Source organism: Sminthopsis crassicaudata, chromosome 1, assembly GCF_048593235.1.
Source record: "Sminthopsis crassicaudata isolate SCR6 chromosome 1, ASM4859323v1, whole genome shotgun sequence".
In the NCBI taxonomy this organism is placed as follows: domain Eukaryota; kingdom Metazoa; phylum Chordata; class Mammalia; order Dasyuromorphia; family Dasyuridae; genus Sminthopsis; species Sminthopsis crassicaudata.
In genome coordinates, this window is record NC_133617.1 from 509,977,630 (window position 1) to 510,001,623 (window position 23,994).

At 34.6% G+C, this 23,994-nt stretch overlaps 1 protein-coding gene across 10 annotated transcripts in view; it reads right to left on the reverse strand.

Annotated features, from left to right (window-relative positions):
• Nucleotides 1-23,994, reverse strand: part of DRC3 (dynein regulatory complex subunit 3) — a 107,108-nt gene that overhangs the window by 67,023 nt on the left and 16,091 nt on the right. For 8 of the 10 annotated variants that reach the window (XR_012484657.1, XM_074281559.1, XM_074281558.1 and 5 more), the window contains 3 exons: nucleotides 22,639-22,816; nucleotides 11,791-11,907; nucleotides 5,682-5,848 (listed from right to left, as the gene is read on the reverse strand). Coding sequence is in view for 9 of the 10 variants with exons in the window: in XM_074281559.1 (XP_074137660.1) it covers nucleotides 5,682-5,848; nucleotides 11,791-11,907; nucleotides 22,639-22,798 (444 nt within the window). In the remaining variant the exon portion in view is untranslated. Of the gene's footprint in view, nucleotides 1-5,681; nucleotides 5,849-11,790; nucleotides 11,908-22,638; nucleotides 22,817-22,923; nucleotides 22,994-23,994 lie in introns of all 10 variants that reach the window. The other 2 variants (XM_074281563.1, XM_074281564.1) reach the window with 2 other exon arrangements.

Genomic DNA, 23,994 nt, shown 5'->3' on the forward strand with positions numbered 1-23,994 from the left:
TGGGTCAGATTGCTCTCCAGAATGTTTGTATTTTTTCACAACTCCACCAACAATGCATCAATGTCCCAGTTTTCCCACATCCCCTCCAACATTCATCATTATTTTTTCCTGTCATCTTAGCCAATCTGACAGGTGTGTAGTGGTATCTCAGAGTTGTCTTATTTGTATTTCTCTGATCAATAGTGATTTGGAACACTCTTTCATATGAGTGTAAATAGTTTCAATTTCATCATCTGAAAATTGTCTATTCATATCCTTTGACCATTTATCAATTGGAGAATGGTTTGATTTCTTATAGAGTCAGTTCTCTATATATTTTGAAAATGAGGGCTTTATCAGAACCTTTAACTGTAAAAATATTTTCCCAATTTGTTACTTCCCTTCTAATATTGTTTGTATTAATTTTGTTTGGACAAAAGCTTTTTAATTTGGTGTAATCAAAATTTTCTATTTTGTGATCAATAATGATTTCTAGTTCTCCTTTGGTCACAAATTCCTTCCTCCTCCACAAATCTGAGAGGTAGACTATTCTCTGTTCTTCTAATCTACTTATGATCTCATTCTTTATGCCTAAATCATGGACCCATTTTGATCTTATCTTTGTATATGGTGTTAGGTGTGGGTCCATATCTAATTTCTGCCATACTAATTTCAAGTTTTCCCAAGAGTTATTGTCAAATAATGAATTCTTATCCTAGAAGTTGGGATCTTTGGGTTTCTCAAACACTAGATTGCTATAGTTGTACACTATTTCATCCTGTGAACCTAACCTATTCCACTGATCAACTAGTCTTATTTCTTAACCAATACCAAATGGTTTTGGTGACTGTTACTTTATAATATAGTTTTAGATCAGGTATAGCTAGGCCACCTTCATTTGATTTTTTTTTCATTAATTCCCTTGAAATTCTCGACCTTTTGTTCTTCCATATGAATTTTGTTGTTATTTTTTCTAGGTCATTAAAATAGTTTCTTGGGAGTCTGATTGGTATAGACTAAATAAATAGATTAGTTTGGGGAATACTGTCATCTTTATTATATTCGCTCAGCCTATCCAAGAGCACTTAATGTCTTTCCAATTATTTAAATCTGACTTTATTTTTGTTGCAAATGTTTTATATTTTTGCTCATGTAATTCCTGACTTTTCTTTGGTAGATGGATTCCCAAATATTTTATACTCTCAACATTTGTTTTGAATGGAATTTCTCTTTGTATCTCTTGCTGTTGCATTTTGTTGGTGATGTATAAAACATACTGAGGATTTATGTGGATTTATTTTGTATCCAGCAACTTTGCTAAAGTTGTGAATTATTTATAATAACTTTTTATTAGAATCTCTGGGGTTCTCTAAGTATACCATCATGTCATCTGCAAAGAGTGATAGTTTGATTTCCTCATTACCTACTCTTATTCCTTTAATCTCTTTCTCAACTCTAATGCTGAGGTTAGCATTTCTAGTACAATATTGAATAGTGATGGTGATAGTGGGCAACCTTGTTTCACTCCTGATCTTACTGGGAAAAGTTCCAGTTTATCCCCATTACATATGATGCTTACTGACAGTTTTAAATATATGCTCCTGACTATTTTAAGAAATAGTCCATTTATTCCTATACTCTCAAGTGTTTTTAGTAGGAATGGATGTTGGATTTTATCAAATGCTTTTTCTGCATCTATTGAAATGATCATATGGTTTTTGTTAATTTGATTATTAATATGGCCAATTATACTAATAGTTTGCCTAATATTAAACCAGCCCTGCATTGCTGGTATAAATCCTACTTGATCATAGTGTATTATCCTGGGGATGATTTTCTGAAGTCTTTTTGCTAATATCTTATTTAAGATTAGCATCAATATTCATTAAGGAGATTGGTCTATATTTTTCTTTCTCAGTTTTCAACCTACCTGGTTTAGGTATCAGTACCCTGTCTGTGTCATAAAAGGAGTTTCTTGGACTCCTTCATTCCCTATTTTTTCAAATAGCTTACATAACATTGAGGCTAATTGTTTTTTAAATGTTTGGTAGAATTCATATATAAATCCATCTGGTCCTGGGGATTTTTTCTTAGGAAGTTGATTAATAGCTTGTTCTATTTCTTTTTCTGAAATGGGACTATTTAAGCAATTTACTTCTTTCTCTGTTAATTTGGGAAGCCTATATTTTTGGAGGTAGTCATCCATTTCACTTAAGTTATCAAATTTATTGGCATAAAGTTGGGCAAAGTAACTCCTTATTATTGCACTAATTTCCTCTTCATTGGTGGAAAGATCCCCCTTTTCATTTTTAAGACTAACAATTTGATTTTCCTCTTTCCTTTTTCTGATCAGATTTACCAAAGGTTTATCTATTTTGTTGGCTTTTTAATAAAACCAACTCTTAGTTTTATTTATTAATTCAAATTTTTTTTACTTGCAATATTATTGATTTCTCCTTTTAATTTTAGAATTTCAAGTTTAGTATTTGGTGGGCGTTTTTAATTTAGTCTTTTTCTAGCTTTTTAAGTTGCAGGCCCAATTAATTGATCTTTTCTTTCTCTATTTTATTCAAGTTAAGCCTCTAAAGATATAAAATTTCCCCTTATTACTGTTTTAGCTGCATCCCACAAATTTTGGTATGATGTCTCATCGTTGTCATTATCTTGGGTGAAATTATTAATTGTTTCTATAATTTGCTGTTTCACCCAACCATTCTTTAAGATGATTATTTAGTTTCCAATTACTTTTTGGTCTATTTACCCCTAACTTCTTGTTGAATGTAGTTTTTATTGCATTGTGATCTGAGAAGAAAGCATTTACTATTTCTGCCTTATTGCATTTAATTTTGAGATCTTTATGTCCCAATATATGGTCAATTTTTGTATACATTCCATGAACTGCTGAGAAGAAAGTATACTCCTTTCTATCACCATTCAGTTTTCTCCAAAGATCTATCATACCTAATTTTTCTAATGTTCCATTTACCTCTTTAATTTCTTTCTTATTTGTTTTGTGGTTTGATTTATCTAATTCTGAGAGCGCAAGATTGAGATCTCCCACTATTATAGTTTTGTTGTCTATTTCTTCTTGCAATTCTCTTAACTTCTCCTTTAGGAAGTTAGATGCTATACTTTGTCCATATATGTTTAGTATTGATATGGCTTCATTGTCTATGCTACCCTTTAGCAAGATGTAGTTTCCTTCCTTAACTCTTTTAATTAGATCAATTTCTGCTTTTGCTTTGGTCTGAGAAAAGGATGGCCACCCTGCTTTTTTGACTTCACTTGAAGCATAATAGATTCTGCTCCAGCCTTTTACCTTTACTCTGTATGTATCTCCCTGTTTTAAATGTGTTTCCTGTAAGCAACATATTGTAGGGCTCTAACTTTTGATCCAGTCTGCTATCCACCTCCGCTTAATGGGAGAGTTCATCCCCTTCACATATACAGTTAAAATTACTAATTCTGTATTTGCTGCCATCATATTATCCTCAGATTATGCTTTTTTTCCCTTGTCCCCCCTGAACCCCTTCCCCAGGATTAAACTTATGGACCTCACTTGTGTCACGCAGCCCTCCCTTTTTAGTATCCCTCCCCCCTCCTTCTAAGTCCCTTCCCCTTTCTTGTACCCTTCCCTTATTCCTCTTTTCCTTTTCCCTTTTCCTCTCCCCCCTTTTAATGAGGTGAGAGAGAATTCTCTGAAAAACAAATATGTCAATTATTTACTCTTTGAGCCTTCTCTGATGAGAGTAAGATTCACAGAATGTTCCTCCCCCTCTCTAAATTCCCTCAGATATGGTAAATTTTCTTTGCCTCTTCCTGGGATGTAGTTTCCCTCTTTTTATCTCCCCTTTTCCCATTTCTGATACTATCCCCTTTCCCTTTCTACTTCCCTTTTTTTTATGTTATATCAGTAAAATCAAATTATACATGTGGACTTTCTGTATATCCACAACAGAAATACAGTTCTCAAGAGTTCCTTTTACCTCTTTCTGCTTCTCTTGAGTCTTGTGTTTGGAGATCAATTTTTTTGTTTAGATCTGGTTTTTTCCTTAGAAACAAGTGGAATTCATCTGTTTCATTAAATGTCCATCTTCTTCCATGGAAGAAAATGCTAAACTTAGCTGGGTAGTTTATTCTTGGCTGCATCCCAAGTTCTTTTGCCTTTCGGAATATCAGATTCCAGGCCCTTCAATCCTTTAATGTGGAGGCAGCCAGATCCTGAGTGACCCTTATTGTAGCACCTCGATATTTGAATTGTGTTTTTTTTTCTGGCTGATTGCAATATTTTTTCCTTAGTCTGGTAGTTCTGCAGCTTGGCCACAATGTTCTGTGGAGTTTTTTTTGTTTGTTTTTTTAAGGGTCTTTTTCAGAAGGTGTTCGATGAATTCTTTCAATGCCTATTTTCCCTTCTGTTTCTATTATCTCTGGACAGTTCTCTTTGATGATTTCCTGTAAAATAGAATCTAGGCTCTTTTTTTCATCATAATTTTCAGGAAGTCCAGTAATCCTCAGATTATCTCTCCTAAGTCTATTTTCCAGGTCTGTCAATTTTCCCAGTAAATATCTGATGTTATTCTCCAGCTTTTCATTTTTTTGGTTTTGCTTGACGGATTCTTGGTGTCTCAATGAATCATTCATTTCTATTTGTTCAGTCTTGATTTTTAATGAGTTATTTTCTTTGTTCGCTTTTTTTTACTTCGTTTTGAATATGTCCAATTGAGTTTTTAAATGAGTTATTTTGCTCTATTGAATTTTTTTCCATTTCACTAATTTTGTTTTTTAGTGAGTTATTTTCTTTTTCCAATTCACAAATCCTACTTTCTTGGGAATTCTTCATCTTTTCCAATTCACAGATCCTACTTTCCTATGGTTTTTTAACTTTTTCCAATTCATAAATTTAGTTTCTCTGCACTTCCTGTGAATTCTTTATCTTTTCCAATTCAAATTTCAGGACATTGTTACTCTCTATTATAGCTTCTCTTTCCTTTCCCCATTTTTCTTCTAACTCTCTTAGGCTTTTTAATAGTCTCTTCTAGGAGAGAGTTATGTATGTGATGGGGGCCAGGTATCATTCCCCTTTAGGATATCATCTGGAGACTGTCTGTTGTTAGCCTCCTCGGGGTTGGAAAGCCTCCCTTTTTCTGTATAGAAGCTGTCAATAATTCTCTTCATATTTTTACTCATTTTTAAAAACCTATGGGGTCTGCTTTCAGGGTAGGGAATTTACCACCTTCATCGCAAAACAGGGATAGAATGGACTGCAGCTATCTTGTGAACGGGCTGCAAAGGTAAGAGGGAGCTTTGGAGAGAGTTCCCCCCTCCCCCACCGGAAATGACTCTGAGGTGGTTAGCACGGCTGGGCTGTTGGAGTGCCCAGTGAAGAATCCTCGCTAGCAACTGCCCTGAGGCTAAAGGCTGAACAGTGAAAGCGTCACAACCCCAGGCCAAACCCCCTATGGGACTGTGGATATTAGCAGCTGACCAGTTGAGAATTTTTAATACCTTATTTTCCCTTGAATCCTTCCCCCTTCCCACTTCCGGAGAGCCATCGCAATATAATATATAGAATATTTTATTCATTTGTTTGTATATCTCTAAGCAGTCTTGTATGCCTGTGATTATTAAAAGATGTATGCATTTTTCTGTAAAAGAAAAGTCATCCCACTAATGAAACACTGGCAAAAGTCATGGGCACTTACATTAAGAAGATTATCAATCATGTTGTTCCCTATGGAAAAGACTTGGAGCTTTACTAATGAGTCCATAGCATCCATCTTGGCAATTCGGTTGCTGAATAAGCTCAGATCTTCTAAGTTAACTAGAGTATCTAGACCCTCAATTGTTTCAATGTTGTTGAAAGATAAATCTGAAAAAAATTTAAAGAAATTTAACAAATTTTATTACTAAAATAAATAAAAATTATATTTCTATCAGTTTCTCCATGTTAAATAAAAGTAGAAATACCAGATATATGGTGGGTGCTGGCTATACAAAGACAAAAATTAAACAACTCCTGTTCTCAATTCAAAAATTGAATGTTTACATTCAATTGAAAAGAAGGAAGCAAACATTGATTAAATGTTTACCATATTATCAGGCACTTTATAATTATCATCTTATTTGATCTTCACAACATCTCTGGGAAGAAGGAGCTATTTTCCTTCCTCCCTGCTATTTTTACAGTTGAGGGTACTAAGACAGATAGAGGTCAGTAACTTGTGCAGGGTCAGATGGCTAATAAGTGACTGGCATCAAATTTAACTACAAGTCTTCCTGATCCAAATCTATGCTCTATACACTGTGCCACCTAGTTGCCTAAGAAATCAAATACATAATGGCTGTACTCGATTATCTTAAACTATGCTTTATACTTTGTGGATTGGTAATTTCATTTGTAATCTAACAAATCCTAATTTGGGGGGTCAGGTGAGCGAGGTATAAGGGAAAAGGACAGCTAGTTGGTACAGTGAATGGAAAGCCAGGTCAGGAATTAGAAGACCTGAATTCAAATTCAGTCTCAGATACTTAATAGCTATATTCTCTCTCCCACATAGGTTGTTGTGAAAAAAGCACTTTGTAAATTTCTAAATGCTATAATAATTGTGCTACTACTTTGCAAATAATTTGCATCAGTAAATAATTTAATAGAATAATTGGAAGCAAAATGGGTGGAGAGAAGTTAGGACACTGCTTGAGCTCTTCTCAGTTTCCCTCAGAATCATTGCTAGATCAAATCTCTGAATGGATCATGGAATGACAGAACCCACAAAAATTTTGAGTAAAACAATTTTCAAGCTTAAGATATCTTGAAAGCACTTCAGGAAAGGTCTGCCTGAATGGGTAGGCGGAACATGGCTGTCACATGGGGATTCTATTAGGACTTTTAGCTAATGTATGTCAGTATTGACCTATCCTAGTCCAGAGGACCAGTGACTCAGCAAGCCAGCTATGAGACTTCCAATCCAAGCCAATTGTGAGCCCCAAACCCCAATACAACAGGCAGGAGTAGGCCAGTCCAACTTAGTGAGAAAACCAATAGCATGCCTGGCCCCAGCCCTGTATGGGAAGTCATTGAGAGGTTTCTGTCTCCCTGAAAAAAAAAAAAAAAATGCTTTACTCACTGACTCAGTTACTCAGAAGAGAACTTAAAATACCTACATATGAAATCTCTAAGGGAAATATGAAGTGCTGTGAAGCTCAAAATTCTTGGAAGAGCTCAAAAAAGATCTTAAAAGAGAAACAGAATAAAAATGGGGAAAAGAATGAGAGTTATGCAGGAAAATTATGAAAAGTTGGGGGAAAAAACAACATAAATTGAAGAAAACAACCCCTTTAAAAAATAAATTTGGTAAATTGGTAAATTTGGTAAATTTGGTAAAATGGAAAAAAATACACACACATATTATATATCATATCATATCATATCATATCATATCATATTATATTATATATACTATAAAAAAACAACTCCTTAAAAATTAAAATTGGCAAAATAGAAAAAAAAATCCACTGAACAAAACTTCTTTAAAAGTACAATTGGCTAAATGAGAGAGGAGGTTAAAAAAAAAAAAAAGCTAACCAAAGGAAATAATTCATTAAAAATTAGTATTGGACAAAAGGAAGTGACTAAGGACTGAATAAGACATCAAGAATTCATCAAACAAAATTTTTAAAATGAAAAAAATAGAAGAAAATATAAAATATCTCATTGGAAAAACAACCAACCTAAAAAAAAGAGATCTAGTAGAGATAATCTGAGATTAAATGGACTACCTGAAAATCATGATCAAAACAAAAAAGTCTAGATAACATTTTTCAAGAAAACATTGAAGAAAACTGCCCTGATATCCTAGAACCAGAGATAGAATAGTCATTGGAAGAATCCACCAATCACTTCCCGAAAAAAACCCAAAATGAAAACTTTAAGGACTAGTGTGGCTAGATTCCAGAATTATCAGATCAAAGAGAAAATACAAAAGCAACTGGAAAGAAATAATTTAAATATCAAGAAGCCATAATCAGTTTTATCCAGGACCTAATATCTTCTACATAAAAGGATTAGATGTCCTGTTATGATATTTCAATAGAAATAATTGGGAATAAACTATGGTAAATCAAATATTGTTGTTCAGTTATGTCTTTGTGACCCCATTTGGGGTTTTCTTGGCAGAAAGTGATTTGCCAGTTCCTTCTACAGCTTGTTTTATAGATAATGTAATTGAGGCAAACAGACTTGGTCAGGATCACACAGTAAGTATATGAGATCATATTGAACTCAGGTTGTCCTGACTACAAGGCCAGTACCTTATCTACTGTGCCACCCAATCGCCCCAATATATCAATACAATGCTCATAAAATAATAAATGAGCAACATAAATTTGGAAATACTTTATATGAAGTATTACAAAGTGAAAAAATCAGAATCAAAGGATCTACACACTGATTATTATATAATCTCAGCTAGTCTCTCACTGCAGCAAGGCAATCATTTTATAGTTCCTTAATTGATTCACTAGCCCACTCACTAAAATTCCTTTTCCAAGCTTTTTCATCCCTTCTCCAATTTATTATTGCTCTTTCCCTCTCCATTCTCACAGCTAAGAATCTTGCCTCCTATTTCTTTTCTTTTCATTTTAATTAAAGATTTTTATTTTCAAAAATATGCATGGATAACTTTTCAACATTAACCCTTACAAAACTTTGTGTTCCAATTTCCCCTCCCTTCCTTCCACTCCCTCCCCTAGATCCTTGCCTCCTATTTCACCTAAAAAAAAAGAGAGACTATTTACCAGAATTCTCTCTTTAATGTTCTTCCTCATCACTCATATATCATCTACCACTTCCTCCTTCTTTACCACTTTTCCTCCTTTATCATTGTCTGATAGCCCTTGCCAAAGCAAACTTCTCCAGGTATACAGGTGATGCTATTCCATTTCATCTTTTCCAGCAGATTATATTCTCTATTCTCCCTACTCTCTCATTAATCTTCACCCTTCTAATGGTTACTTCCCTACCATCTATAGATATACTTGCCCAGGATCACAAAATAAGTGTCCAGTGTCTGAGGTAGGATTTGAACTCAGATCCTCCTAACTCTAAGGCAGGTATCTAATTCACTTGCATGTCACAGCATCACCTCCTTGATGTTGTAGTCCTTTCTGACCACAAAGCACAAACAACCACTTCTGTGTGTCGGAGAAGGAGATGCCTCACTGAATGAAGGGGGAAGGAAACTGTTCCCTTTCCTGAAACTGTTTTCCCCTTAGGATTATCACTCATAAACTGTGTTCCCTTTTGAACTGTGATCCCTTTTGGACTCTCCCCCCAGATAAGTTATCTTTTGGGGATTCCAGATCCTTTGGTTCAATTTGAAATCTTGGTCAAATAGCACCGCTTTGAAGTATTGTTAATTCCCATAGGAGATCTGGGCCAAATACTGATAAACATCTAGGCCTGGGAACTTTGGCTTTCTGAAATCTGAAGCCCCAAAACTCCTTTTAAAGGGCAATTTCTGAACTCACTCTTTGCAAAAAGTCCAGAGCAGCTTGCTCTATTTCTAGGATTCTGCCCACTGAGAAGGCATTCTCTTCTCAGTGCCAGCCTCCATTTCCCTAACAGGACTTTGTCACTAAAGAAGTCAGTCTCTTAGCAAAACTGGCTTCCTATCCAACAATGAACTTTCATTTTTGCCAATTAAGAATTTGGAGTTTCATGAAGAACCTGTGCTGACTATAAGGAGATTTTAACAATTCTCTGACTGCCACTAACCTCATCATGGGGATCCAATTATAATCCATCAGTTAGTCAACATAACTTTTTTTCTTATTTTCTTTCCTTCCCTTTTCTCTGTCCACATAAAATATCATACCCCTACCTGAGGGTGCTCCACCCAAAGGAATGTAAATTTTGATCACTGCAACCTCACAAAATCACTCAAGCCCAAATCACTCCAGCTCTCATGGAATGACTAACAATAGGTCCCAGGTGAAGCCCCACTTAAGTTACTGTTTGGATGAATTCAGAGTCAAGAATACAAATCCTACCACAGATACACTTAACTAGCTGGACAAATCGTTTAAGCTCACTCAGCCTCAATTTCTTCATCTATAAATGAAGAAAATAAAACACTTTCAGCCTCAGTTTCCTCAATTATAAAATGGGGATAATAATGACAACCATCTCAGAAGGGTGTTATGAAGATAAAATAAAAAAATAAAATATATAAAGTACTTTATAAGCCTTGATGTATTACAGAAATGTCCTCTAGTAGTAGTAGACTCCTCAGCATTAGTCATATAATAAGCATTTAAAAAATGTTTTTTATTCATTCAAATACCCCAAAGAGATAAAAAATAGAAAGGTCCCATATACACCAAAATATTCATAACAATACTTTTGTGTTACAAAAGAATGGAAAATAAAGCAGGTACCCATCAACTAGGGATTGGTTAAATAAATTCAGACATATAAATATAATGGAATATTACTATGCCACAAGATATGATGAGTATGAAGAATTCAAAGATACAAGGGAAAACTTGCATGAACTGATGCCAAGAAAAATAAGCAAAATCAGGAAAACAATATGTGAAATGATCGCACAATTTAAAGAAAAATTAGAATTGAGCTTGTGCAATTTTAAGCTTGGCCTCAGGGAAGAACAGAGAAAATCTGCTTATTTTTCTTCCCAGCATATATAGTGGAATACTATATGTGCCATCAGACTTGATTAATGAAATGGTTGATTTTGCTTAATTTTTTTCCTTTCAGGGTAAAATTCTTGTAAGGAAAGATGCTCTAAGTAAAGGAGGGAGGGGAATGTATTCAGAAGGAATGTGATAGAACAAAAAGCATCAATAACAAAAGAAATATAAACTCATACACTTAAAATATATGTTAATAGAGCCAGGCTTTTGCATAGCCCTGCTCCACCTTAGGATGGGCCATTTCCACTTTTTAAAATCCTCAGATTCCTTCAAGGCTCTAGATAAATTCTACCTTGTCTCCTGATGCCATGGAATTGTTCTATTCTCCTTAAATGATCTTGTATATATACCTGTTTACATGAGACTGCCCTACGTGAGTATGAGCTCCAAAAGGAAAGAGACTGGGTTTTGCCTTGCTGTGCCCTAGCACCTTGGCTAGGGCTTTCAGGCAAGTCTTACACACAGTAGATCTGTGGTTCTTTCCATGGGTTGGGTGCGCCCAGAATTTTACTGAACTTGCAGTTAATCACATGCTTATACCTTAGTATTCTAGCCCAAGAATTATTCAGAGCCAAGAATAATGTTATAACTTGAATGGAAAAGAGTCAAGAACTACTGTAGTTAATGCTTAATAAATGTTTGTAGAATTGAAATGAAGTTTCTCAGAGTAAATAATCTTCTACATAAAAATACTCCTCTCATGTTAGGAGGTGCCAAATGTGTTGATGTCTTAATATTCCCCTTATTTTAACATTGGGTACTAACACAACTTAAAGCACAGCACACAGGAAAAGAATATCTTTAGTTTACTTGGTGCCCTCTTATGTTTCTCTTGATAGCTTCCACAATCTAGTTACAATAAGCTGAGCTTTAAGGAGCCAGGAATACAGTATCAAAATGGATATTTCTATTGCATTTTGAAATCACAGCATAAGATATATACTTTAAAGATTAATGATTTCCTTTCTACAGATGATAAAATACATTATAAATACATGCTGATAGAGTGATTTTTGATTGATTAAACTCACTAATGTCTACTAATATGAAAATGAGTCAGGTACCATATTGCATCATGAGAAATAACAAAGGCAACCTTACCAAGCCACACCAGATTAACAAGACTTTCTAATCCATCTATCTTCTCAATGATGTTATTGTCTAGCTGCAATTTTCTAAGACTCACAAACTGCCATAGATTGTCAATCCTGAGGATGTCTAAAATCAGAAAAGAGAGTGCAATTGATTATAAGGCCATTTGATCAGCATGTTTATATATCTTTTCAATTCAAATGTTGAATACTAAACAACATCAATAACAACATTAAACAACACTCTAGGCTAATTGTGCTTGTCCATTGGTGTGTGAAGACCACTACAGAAACAAGGAAAAAGACTATTCATTAGGTGCCTTCTGTATCCAAATGGAAGACAAACCAGATACAAGATACCTCTGTATACTGTTAACTAGTACTGCTTACAAAGGCTTGTTAACAGCTCATAGATTTAGAGTTGCAAGGGACCTCTTAGACCTTTTAGTGTAGCCCCCTAATTAGAGAGGTGAGGAAACTGAAGCCCAGAGGTATTATGACTAAGTCAAAGTGACCTGGATAATAAGCACCAGAGGCAGGTTATTTGACAGCACTTCTGTTTTTTCTGTTGTTTTTACTTTCTCCATATTACTGAATGAAAATCTGCAATATAGGGAAAGACTTAATGAATTCACTCCACAAAGATATTGACCTTCATTTGGATTATTAGTAGGATGTGGAGTAGTTTACAAAAGGAAACCCTTACTTCTAAAGTTGGAACTACTTCAAGTTTCATTTCATTTAGTAATACATTCCTGTATCAAAGGTAATTTGATACTGTAGGCTTTCTGGCAGGCTAACATAGCAGGAAAAATGACAAACAGAATTTCATTATCATGTTGCCAGACAAATAAAAGTTATACATATTTGTGTCTGAAAATAATTGCACAAACACAGCTGTGAAAGACTAATAGTAGTGACCTTAAACTCTAGGATTAACAATAGAATGGCAAGAAATTCCATACCATACACAGATAATTTGCCATACTGTAATGATCAGGATTGATTCTGTATTATTTTATTATTGATCCTGTTTAGAATTAATTGATTTTGTGCTATAATTGCTTTAGTCTGTCTCTGAACTTAGTTCAGAATTCAGTTGGCCTGTAATAAGTTAAATTTAGAAATACATTTCTCATGTTAATCACTGTTCTATTCTTGTCTCCAGAAATTTAATAACCTTGGGAAGAGGGAGTTTGCCATTGGGGAGTTAGACCTAATATCTTTAAACCACCAAGCTATCCTTCAAGAATGTCTGCTTTGCGGAAAGAGACATATATGTGCCAAAATGTTTGTGGCAGCTCTTTTTGTTGTAGCTAGAAACTGGAGGATGAATGGATGTCCATCAGTTGGAGAATGGTTGGGTAAATTGTGGTATATGAAGGTTATGGAATATTATTGCTCGGTAAGAAATGACCAGCAGGAGGAATATAGAGAGGCCTGGAGAGACTTAAATCAACTGATGCTGAGTGAAATGAGCAGAACCAGAAGATCACTGTACACTTCAACAACAATGCTGTATGAGGATGTATTCTGATGGAAGTGGAAATCTTCAACATAAAGAAGATCCAACTCACTTCCAGTTGATCAATGATGGACAGAGGTAGCTGCACCCAGAGAAGAAACACTGGGAGGGGAATGAAAATTGTTAGCACTAATATCTGTCTGCCCAGGTTGCATGTACCTTCGGATTCTAATGTTTATTGTGCAACAAGAAAGTGATATTCGCACACATGTATTGTACCTAGACTATATTGTAACACATGTAAAATGTATGGTATTGCCTGTCGTCGGGGGGAGGGAATAGAGGGAGGGGGGGTAAATTGGAAAAATGAATACAAGGGATAATATTATAAAAAATATATATATATATATATATATATAATAAAAAAAAAAAAAAAAAAAAAAAAGAATGTCTGCTTTGTTGTCCAAAAAGTCTGGGCCACTGTCTTGTAGGTTCACTCAAACACTGAACATTTCTTAGCCACAATGGTGAAAAGGGGGGGTTTTGCTAGCCTCTTATCACTAACACAAACAATAATATTTTCCCCTTGCCTCAGCTATGTGACCAATCATGTTGTCCTGAATTCTATGATGTCACTTGCCTTGTTCTGTTTTTTTGTTCTGTATTCCCCAAAACCTATAAAAGAGAACTGCTCACCTTAGTTTACTGAAGAAACTAAGATCATATTTATTGGCATATTCATGCTTTACTAACAAATTAATAATGCTTAGAATTTTGTGTCTCAGTTTACCTTATTTTAACTGTTCCAGCTGGTAAGCATGAAGGGTTTTGGGAGGGGGTGTAATTGATCAGGAAGTCTTTTGGGAGGGATTTCCTCTTTAATAACTTTTAAGTGAGATTTTTTTTTTTTACAGAAGGGACTTTTTCTGCTGAGAACTACACCAGCTCTAATTCCTTCTCTCCCCAACCCCTGCCTAGTCTCAATCTTTCTGAGCTAACGTTAGCCACCACAGTACTAGGGAAGTTGCATCATTGTTTGTTGGTCTTACATGTGTTTAAGTGTGATCGATAATTAGTAGTAAGGAAAACTCCGGAACTCCCTAAAGAATCACAGTGCTTTAAGCAATATTTAATCTCTTAAAAGAAATTTTGTTTTCCTTCATAAGGGACTCCTGATTCATGCCAGGATGGAAGGGGACTTTGTAAGAGATTAGAGAAGCCTATAAGAGAAAAATCAAATGGTGTATGTGTGTCCAAGAATGGACCTAAGAATGGGACTTCCATCTGTGTCTGTCTTATCATTGGTCTTAACGTTCTATGTGACAGTCTTGTGGCCATAATTCTTCACATCATTATATTTAGTTACTGTACAATGACAAAGTCTCTACGTTCTGTCTTTTTTCTTCTTTTTTTATTAAAGTTTTTTTTATTTTCAAAACATATGCATGGATAATTTTTCAACATTAACCCTTGCAAAACCTTGTGCTCCAAATTTTCCTCTCCTTCTCCCACGCCCCCCTCCTCTAGATGGCAAATAATCCAATATATGTTGTACATGTTAAAATATACGTTAAATCCAATATATGTAAACATATTTGTACAATTTTCTTGCTGCACAAGAAAAATCAAAAAGGAAAAAAAACAGAGAAAGAAAACAGAGTGCAACCGAACAACAATAAAAAGAGTGAGAATGTTATATTGTGATTCATACTCCTCAGTCCTCACTCTGTATGCAGATGGCTCTTTGTCACAAGATCATTGGAACTGGCCTGAATTATCTCATTGTTGCAAAGAGTCATGCTCATAAGAATTGGTCATCGTATAATCTTGTTGCTGTGTACATACATTCTGTCTTTACACTATCTTGTCTTACTTGTAAACTGGGTACCCAAGCAAGGACTTGACCTGCTGACAGCTACACTCACCCTACACAACACCCAGTGTTGGAACTCTGAACTCAATGGTAGAAAGCAAGAAACTCCTATGTCCTCCTAGGGGGGAGTCCTTGGTAACATAAGCACCTATGCCACTAGATAGCTTATACAACCTTCTTTAGATATAAACTTGACTACAGTCCTGGCAAAACAATGGGCAGCAGCTATCCAAGACTGTCTGGAGCATGGTGTTAACTGTCTCCACCACAAGGGCTGCCACTTGGAATGTTGGGGGCTTCCTACTAGGGCTCCTGAGCTTTTATTAGATTTATCTATGTACCAATCATCAGGTCTATGCCGAGGCTACTCAGCTGAACCATGTGGTTCCCTTGGCAGGGATTCCTGGGGAATCAGTACTATCCTAGCAGGGAAATTCTGGAGACTGTACCTCTATTTTCAAACAGGTACATGAATCTTTTAAAGTAAACAAATTGAAAGGATACATTGCCTGAGAGGAGTAAAAAAAAAATGGCCCTGAAATTTGTTGTGTGACCATAATTTATGAAGAACACCTCACATAACTCCATCAATCTTGTTTCAGTTTATCTGCATGAATAGGAAAAAAAAACCTTATTGGTCAATCTTTCCTTGTGTCATATGAACTAAATTTTTCTCAGGGAAAAAAATGTGAACTTCTCTAAGAATTTCTGTAAGTCTTTAGAAAGACAGATAAGAAAAAAGATAATCCTTTCCCTCAAACTGTTTTTACCTTTTAAACTAATTGGAAACTAAGTATGGGGTTAAATAAATTCTCTACTTGTAAATTTCTATATTGTTGTTTGAATGTTTTTGTAAATGTTGAAGTAGTCTAACAAGTTTTAGGTTAACATTCTTTAGAATTTGTTTTAAGGAAATTAAGAATGCAACTCCCCCGACCTCTCACCACCCCATTCCATGATAAATTTATTATTTTACAATTAGGAAAGGAAGGCCATCATTTCCAAAATATATAGAGAACTGACCCTAATTTATAAGAAATAAAACCATTCTCCAGTTGATAAATGGTCAAAGGATATGAACAGACAATTCTCAGATGATGAAATTGAAATTATATCCACTCATATGAAAGAGTGTTCCAAATCATTACTGATCAGAGAAATGCAAATTAAGACAACTCTGAGATACCACTACACACCTGTCAGATTGGCTAAGATGACAGGAACAAATAATGATGAATGTTGGAGAGGATGTGGGAAAACTGGAACACTGATGCATTGTTAGTGGAGTTGTGAAAGAATCCGGCCATTCTGGAGAGCAATTTGGAACTATGCCCAAAAAATTATCACACTGTGCATACCCTTTGATCCAGCAGTGCTACTACTGGGCTTATATCCCAAAGAAATACTAAAGAGGGGAAAGGGACCTGTATGTGCCAAAATGTTTGTGGCAGCTCTTTTTGTAGTGGCTAGAAAGTGGAAAATGAATGGATGTCCATCAATTGGAGAATGGTTGGGTAAATTATGGTATACGAATGTTATGGAATATTATTGTTCTGTAAGAAATGACCAGCAGGATGAATTCAGAAAGGCTTGGAGAGACTTACATGAACTGATGATGAGTGAAATGAGAAGAACCAGAAGATCACTATACACTTCAATAACAATACCTTATGAGGACGTATTCTGATGGATATCCACATAAAGAAGATCCAACTCACTTCCAGCTGATCAATGATGGACAGAAACAACTACATTCAGAGAAGGAACACTGGGAATTGAATGTAAAGTGTTAGCACTACTGTCTTTCTACCCAGGTTACTTATGTCTTCGGAACCCAATTCTTAACGTGCAACAAGAAAATTGGATTTACACACATATATTGTATCTAGGTTATACTGTAACACATATAAAATGTATGGGATCGCCTGTCATCTAGGGGAGGAAGTAGAGGGATGGAGGGGAAAATTTGGAAAAATGAATACAAGGGATAGTGTTATAAAAAAAATTACTCATGCATATGTACTGTCAAAAAAATTTATAATTATAAAATTAATTTAAAAAATAAATTAAAAAAAAGGAAAGGAAGGCCAATTCTCCGATTATAAAGAGGCAAGTTTGAGGGCACTATTCAAAGTGAAGAGAAAAAAAAATATGTGTGTGTGTGTATACATATATATATATATATACATGTATATGCTGCAATTTACATTTTAAAATATTAACCCTTTCCTGGTTCACTAAAAAAAGAAAAGTTTGTACAAAACAGGTAAATAAATTTTATTAGTATACCTAATTGAATATTTGCATTTTTACAAATTAAAGTTAAGTACAAATCAATTTAGCAATCATTTTTTGAATTGGCGTTTTTGTTTTGAAACAAGACATATTTCTGCAAATGATAATTAGACTCATTGATTTGGGCATAAATAATGATTGGAGTAGATTTTAAACAATTTGCCAAAAAGAAAATGAGGCTTCTGCCCATTTTGATAGCAGATTGTGTAAAAGCACTACATGGGAATTTGGGTTAGTCACAACTCAAACCATGTGCTATAGAAATGATTAACTGCTTTTGTTAAACAATCACTGCTAGAAATTAAGTGGTATATCTGTATTTTTTGCCCTATCTGCCATGCAGATTATAAACAAATTTAGAAGCATAGCCATAGAAGTGTATGAAAAAAAAACAAAACCAAAGGTAAAGAAAATCAGAGTCAAATATCTCTACTCCATTGTCCAGAGGAAGTCCTCTTATTCCTTGCCTTTCTCTCTACCCCCCATTTCCAGTTTTCCCAGTTCTGCCTATACTCCTATGAGCTCCAATTCCAAATCAACCTCTTCCAGCTACCCTATGTCACAAAAAAAGGGTTTTGTTGTCATAAAAAGGGTCATATCACTCAAGAATATAGAAAGTTTAGAATAATAATAAGTGTAATAGTAGCACCTATTTCCCAGGGTGGTTGTGAGGTCAAAAAGTTATATAATGATTGCAAAGCACTTAACACAAGATTGTGGTATATGGTAAGCAACAATGTCAGAGGGTTAACAACTGCATCCAGTTTTAAGCATAATGATTAGTGACATTTGCTACTTCAAGTGAAATCTCATAGGACTATAGTCTGATATTATTCTGTTTTCATTTCAGGTATGATTATATGATTGATCTTTAAGTCAGTAATTCACCTTTCAAGGAGTGATTTTGTTCAAAGGGCGTACGATCTAAGAATGGATTGTGGATGTCTGTAGAGAACTCCCAGGAAGCTAGAAACTTCAGTAAATGGGATGTTCCCCTCTTCCTAAGATTAATCAAGAGTGCATTTATACTTGAAATTATGAGAAAACAAAAGTCCAGGCATAATTATTGGAGCATTGTGAACTTTAAGTAAGATTGTGTCCCTAGGAACCAGCAATAAGCTTCAGAGAGTTAGATCATAGAAAACAGAAACCAGAGTTAGTCACAGAACAATGCTTTTCATAGTAACATATGGTTTTAAGATATATAAACAACATGATTTCTCTCAATAAACAGCTCTGCTGAATTTTCAGCAACCCCATCTCCTTATTTTCAACTGCTACTAGCCTATTTGGGTTGAGCTAGTCACAACAATGTCTGCTTCTAAAAAAGGTCAAGGGAATGAGCTTGGAATGGTCAAAGGTTGGATTCTCTTGACTCATTTCTCCTTTTTTAATACCCTGAATCTGACTATGATTCTCTATAAATGAGGTAAATGAATTTTGAACTCATCTGGAATCAAACAGAAGTAAGGATGCTTTATGCTCTTATACATGTGTCTTAAATTATTCTCTGGCCTTCGGCTTAGACATGGAACAACAGACTTGTCCCTGTTTCTTCCTTTCATGGCCAATCTCTATGATCACAGCAACTTAAGTTGGGATTTTTTTTTATGATGAATCTTGTCACTATAATACATTGCTATCTTCCGAATTATTATAGGATGCAAGTATTTAAAATCTTACTGTTTTATATCTGAGATTATAGTCATTTTCCTATCTTAAACAATTGAGCAGAAGAATATTTGGGCTTCTTAGCTGTCTGTTTGCAATTACATATTTCTGTATAAGATAACACCCTTGAAATCTCTCAAAATATTATTGAAACAATTGGACAATGATGCAAACGTTTGTGGAACCAATACTTAGTTAGGTCTATTAATTAGTAAGATTACACTCAAGGCTCTCCTCTGTTTTGTTTTTAAAGAAGTTTGTTGCAATCGGTTATCTTAGAGGAGAGTAACTTATGGTATAGTTTGTCTTATCTCAAAGAAAAATGCAATTTACTTAGATTTATTATTTAATGAGGGATTACTACCTGTGGATAGAACATGTGTCAAGTGCAAACCTGTTTTATAATACATAATTCATTTAATATACACTGTTCTTTGTATAAAATTTGGAATTAACTACTTAGTATATTTTCAATTCTTATCCCAAGATTTTATGTTACAATTGGAGTAAAATTAGCAACTTTTAGACACATTCATTTATGTAATAGAGGTCATCTACTTACAAAGTATGTTCTTACCTATGTTTTTATGTAAGGTTTAGATCCTTATCAGTCTCTATTCCAAAAGGTAAACTTGGAGCTAATTAGAGTTCTAAATAATTTGGAATTAAAGTGGAAAAATAATTGGGGTAAAAAATTTTAGCAATATGATCAAATAATTTTATATACATAATTTAAAAGACTCAAAAATTTTAAACATTTTAAGAGATCTGCCTTATGTAGTAATTTAAAATATTTAGTTTTTTTATTTTTCAGTTATTTGAATTTCTTTTTTTATATAGCTTTTTATTTACAAGATATATGCATGCACAATTTTTCAGCATTGACAATTGCAAAACCTTTTGTTCCAATTTTCCCCTCCTTTCCCCCATCCTCTCCTCCAGATGGCAGGTAGACCAATATATGTTAAATACAATATATGTATACATATCCATACAGTTATTTTGCTGCATAAGAAGTACTGGATTTGTTACCTATTTTCAGTAAATGGGTACTTAATGCCCTCTACCTTATACTCATTTTTATACTTTGCATTAGTTGCTATGTTAAAACTTATTTTCAGCTTATATAAGTAAAACTTATGATAGTATATACTGTTAGTAATGACTGTATTAAAGATTCTACAAAAATTAGCTTATATATGTGATCTATGAGAAATATGTTTATCTCTCATTGATGAAAGGGCAAAACTGAAATGATTAGGATCCATTCTGCATCATTTTCTTATTGATACTGTTTATAATTAATTGATTTTGTCCTGTTACCGCTTTAATCATGGGTCTCTGCCTCTGAACTTAGTTCAGAATTCAGCTAGCACATGATGGGTTGTTTAGAAATCCAGTTTTCTTGTTAATGACTGTTCTATTCTTGAATCAAGGAATTTAATCAACCTTGGGGGTAGGGGGTTTGCCACAGAGGAATCAAGCCTAATATCTTCACTCCACCAAGCTATCCTTCAAGGATGATTGGATTGTTGTCCAGAAAGTCTGGGTCATTATCTTGCAGATTCACTCAAACACTGAATACTTCTTAGGGAAAAGAAGGAGGTGTTGCTAACCTCTTATCACCACACTTTCAATCAATCATATTGTTCCCTATGCCTCAGCTATGTAAACAAACATGTTGTTTTCAACCCCATGAGATCACCTAACCTCTTAGTTTTTGCTCCATACTTCCCTATATATATAAAAGAGAACTTGTACCCCTCATATTGAGTCTTCGCTTATTGAGGAAGCTGAGATCTTATTTACTGATAAATTTGTACTTAATTTGTAAATTGATAATCCTTGGAACTTTGTGCCTCAGTTTACTGTATTTTAAGTGTTAGAACACTGATTCAGACTGCTACCTCCCACATAGGAGGTACATAACAGGAGGTACATAACAAATATTTGCTGAACTGAACTGAACTGATCCATAGCCTACCTTTGATAATGTTCTGTTATTTGCAGAGGCCCCAACTGGTCAAGTTTGGGAAGGCATATCTAAATTCAGTGATATCAAACTGAAATCTTTGAAAACTCTATTCTTTGGATTTTCTTAATTCTCAATGGAAGTGGAAAGAGCAATCTTATTGTTACTGGACATCTCTTAGTAATTATTTATCACTTTGTCATTCATACAATCTTTTAAAACCAGTTGTTGTTAATGCTTCAATAGGTTCATCAAATAGGAACATCAAATGTTCTTTTTTAAAAATTAATTTTATAATTAGACATTTTTTGACAGTATATATTCATGAGTAATTTTTTTTATAACATTATCCCTTGTATTCATTTTTCCAGATTTTTCCCCTCCCTTCCTCTACTCCCTCCCCTAGATGACAGGCAATCTCATACATTTTACATATGTTACAGTATAACCTAGATATACTATATGTGTGTAAATCCAATTTTCTTGTTGCACATTAAGTATTGGATTCCGAAGGTATAAGTAACCTAGGTAGATAGACAGTAGTGCTAATATTTTAGATTCACTTCCCAGTGTTCCTTCTCTGGGTGTAGTTGTTTCTGTCCATCATTGATCAGTTGGAAGTGAGTTGGATCTTCTTTATGTTGAAGATATCCACTTCTATCAGAATACATCCTCATACAGTATTGTTGTTGAAGTGTATAGTGATCTTCTGGTTCTATTCATTTCACTCAGCATCAGTTGATGTAAGTCTCTCCAAGCCTTTCTGAATTCATCCTGCTGGTCATTTCTTACAGGACAATAATATTCCATAGCCTTCATATACCATAATTTACCCAACCATTCTCCAATTGATGGGCATTCAGTCATCTTCCAGTTTCTAGCCACTAAGAAAAGAGCTGCTACAAACATTTTGGCACCCACAGGTCTCTTTCCCCTCTTTAGTATTTCTTTGGGATATAAGCCCAGTAGTAGCACTGCTAGATCAAAGGGTATGCATAGTTTGATAACTTTTTGGGCATAGAGGAACATCAAATGTTCAATCAAATATGTTCATCAAATGTCCAAAGTCCCTCTCTCTGAGGAATGCAGAGTAATGGCCTTTGGCCCTAGATTTATGCTTCCTCATTCTGAAGGGAATGAAAGTCTCCCTTCAAGAAGGGGGGGAGGGAGAAAGAGGCTAGAAATGTCACATTCTACACAGACCTTTTCATATATATAAATTGGGATACTTCTATTTGGAGCCAATTACTCTATTCTCATTCATCACCAAAAATTCCATTGATACTCAAAACATTTCACTGAATCTTTTTGAAAAATGCTTATTTTTTTTTAAAAAAGTGAACATTATTCTAATATCTTTATACCCAAGAAGATTCTGATCTTTGCCTAGGTCTACCAGCCATTATTATGAATGACAAAATTTGATGTAACTAAGTGGAAATTATTCTACATCTACATTTTATTTGGAGTTTACCTTCCTTACATAAAACCTAAACTACAGTAATATGGGGGGAAAGGACATTAATAAAAACTTAAGCAGAACAAAACAAGATCAAAACCCCCCACAAAAAAAATTACTCACTTTGAAAATCCAGCTGCAGACTTTTGACATCTTTGAAATTAATGCCCTCCTGTTTGGCTACTTGTCCTGCTGCTTCTTGAGGTCCCTGTTCTTCCACAGCCAATTTAAGCAACTCTTCATCAATCACATTTGGCTCTATTGTATCATATAACCGAATCATCTTTTGATCTTAGTTATCCTAAAGAATTGAAATAATAATTACTTTATGTAACATAGTTTTATCACTCTTTGGGGAGGGGCAGTTAGGGAAAGGGAAGAAACTACTCAAGAAAAGTGATGTCATACACTAGAAATTTACTTGTAATCTGTTGCAGACTTGATTGTAGACAGAGCAGAGAACTGATGCTTAGAATTCCTATTTGGGAGATGGGAAAAGTAACACGGGACAGTTAGTCATCTAATTAGTCCCCTTAGACAGTATTATTCTATGGGAAAATAAATTCTGAAATTTCTTGAGAAACTATAATGGAGGTAAGTTGCTTCCCCTCTCTGGTCAATTTCCTCTGCAAAAAAAAGAGAGATGATTTCAGAAGTCGTCCTGGTTTTATCCATAATTTGAATGTGAAAATTGTCACATCTAATTAAAATAGAGAGGGCCCATAATATATATAGCAAGAGCAACCAAAGTCTGTTTCATATCTTCATATGTTAAGAAACAAAAAGCAAACAAAAACCTAGAATGCCACTTCATACCTTTCAGATTGGCTAAAATGACAGGAAAAGATAATGATAAATGTTAGAGGGGATGTGAGAAAACTGAGACACTAATGTATTGTTGGTGGAACTGTGAAATGATCTAACCATTCTAGAGAGCAATCTGGAACTATGTCCAAAGGTGCTATAAAACTGCGCATACCTTTAGATCCAGGATTGTTTCGATAGGGTCTGTATACCAAAGAGCTCATGTAAAAGGGAAAAGGACTCATATGTGCAAAACAGTTTGTAGCAGCTCTTTCTATAGTGGCAAGGAACTGGAAAATGAGTAAATGCCTATCAGAACTGGCTGAATAAGTTATGGTACATGAATGTAATAGAATATTATTTCTATAAGAAATGATAAACAGGCTAGTTTCAGAAAAGCCTGGAGAGATTAACATGAATTGATGCTAAGTGAAATGAGTAGAACCAAGAGAACATTGTAAATAGTAACAAGATTATATGATGATTAACTGTGATGGGACTTGGTTCTTTTCAACTATGGGGTGATTCAATGGAAAGAGCCATCTGCATTCAGAGAGAGGACTTTGGAGACTGAATGTAGATCAAAGCATAGTATTTTCACCTATTTTATTGCTGTTCTTTAATTGCTTAATTTTTTTTCTTTCTCATTTTTTCCCCTTTTGACATGATTTTCTT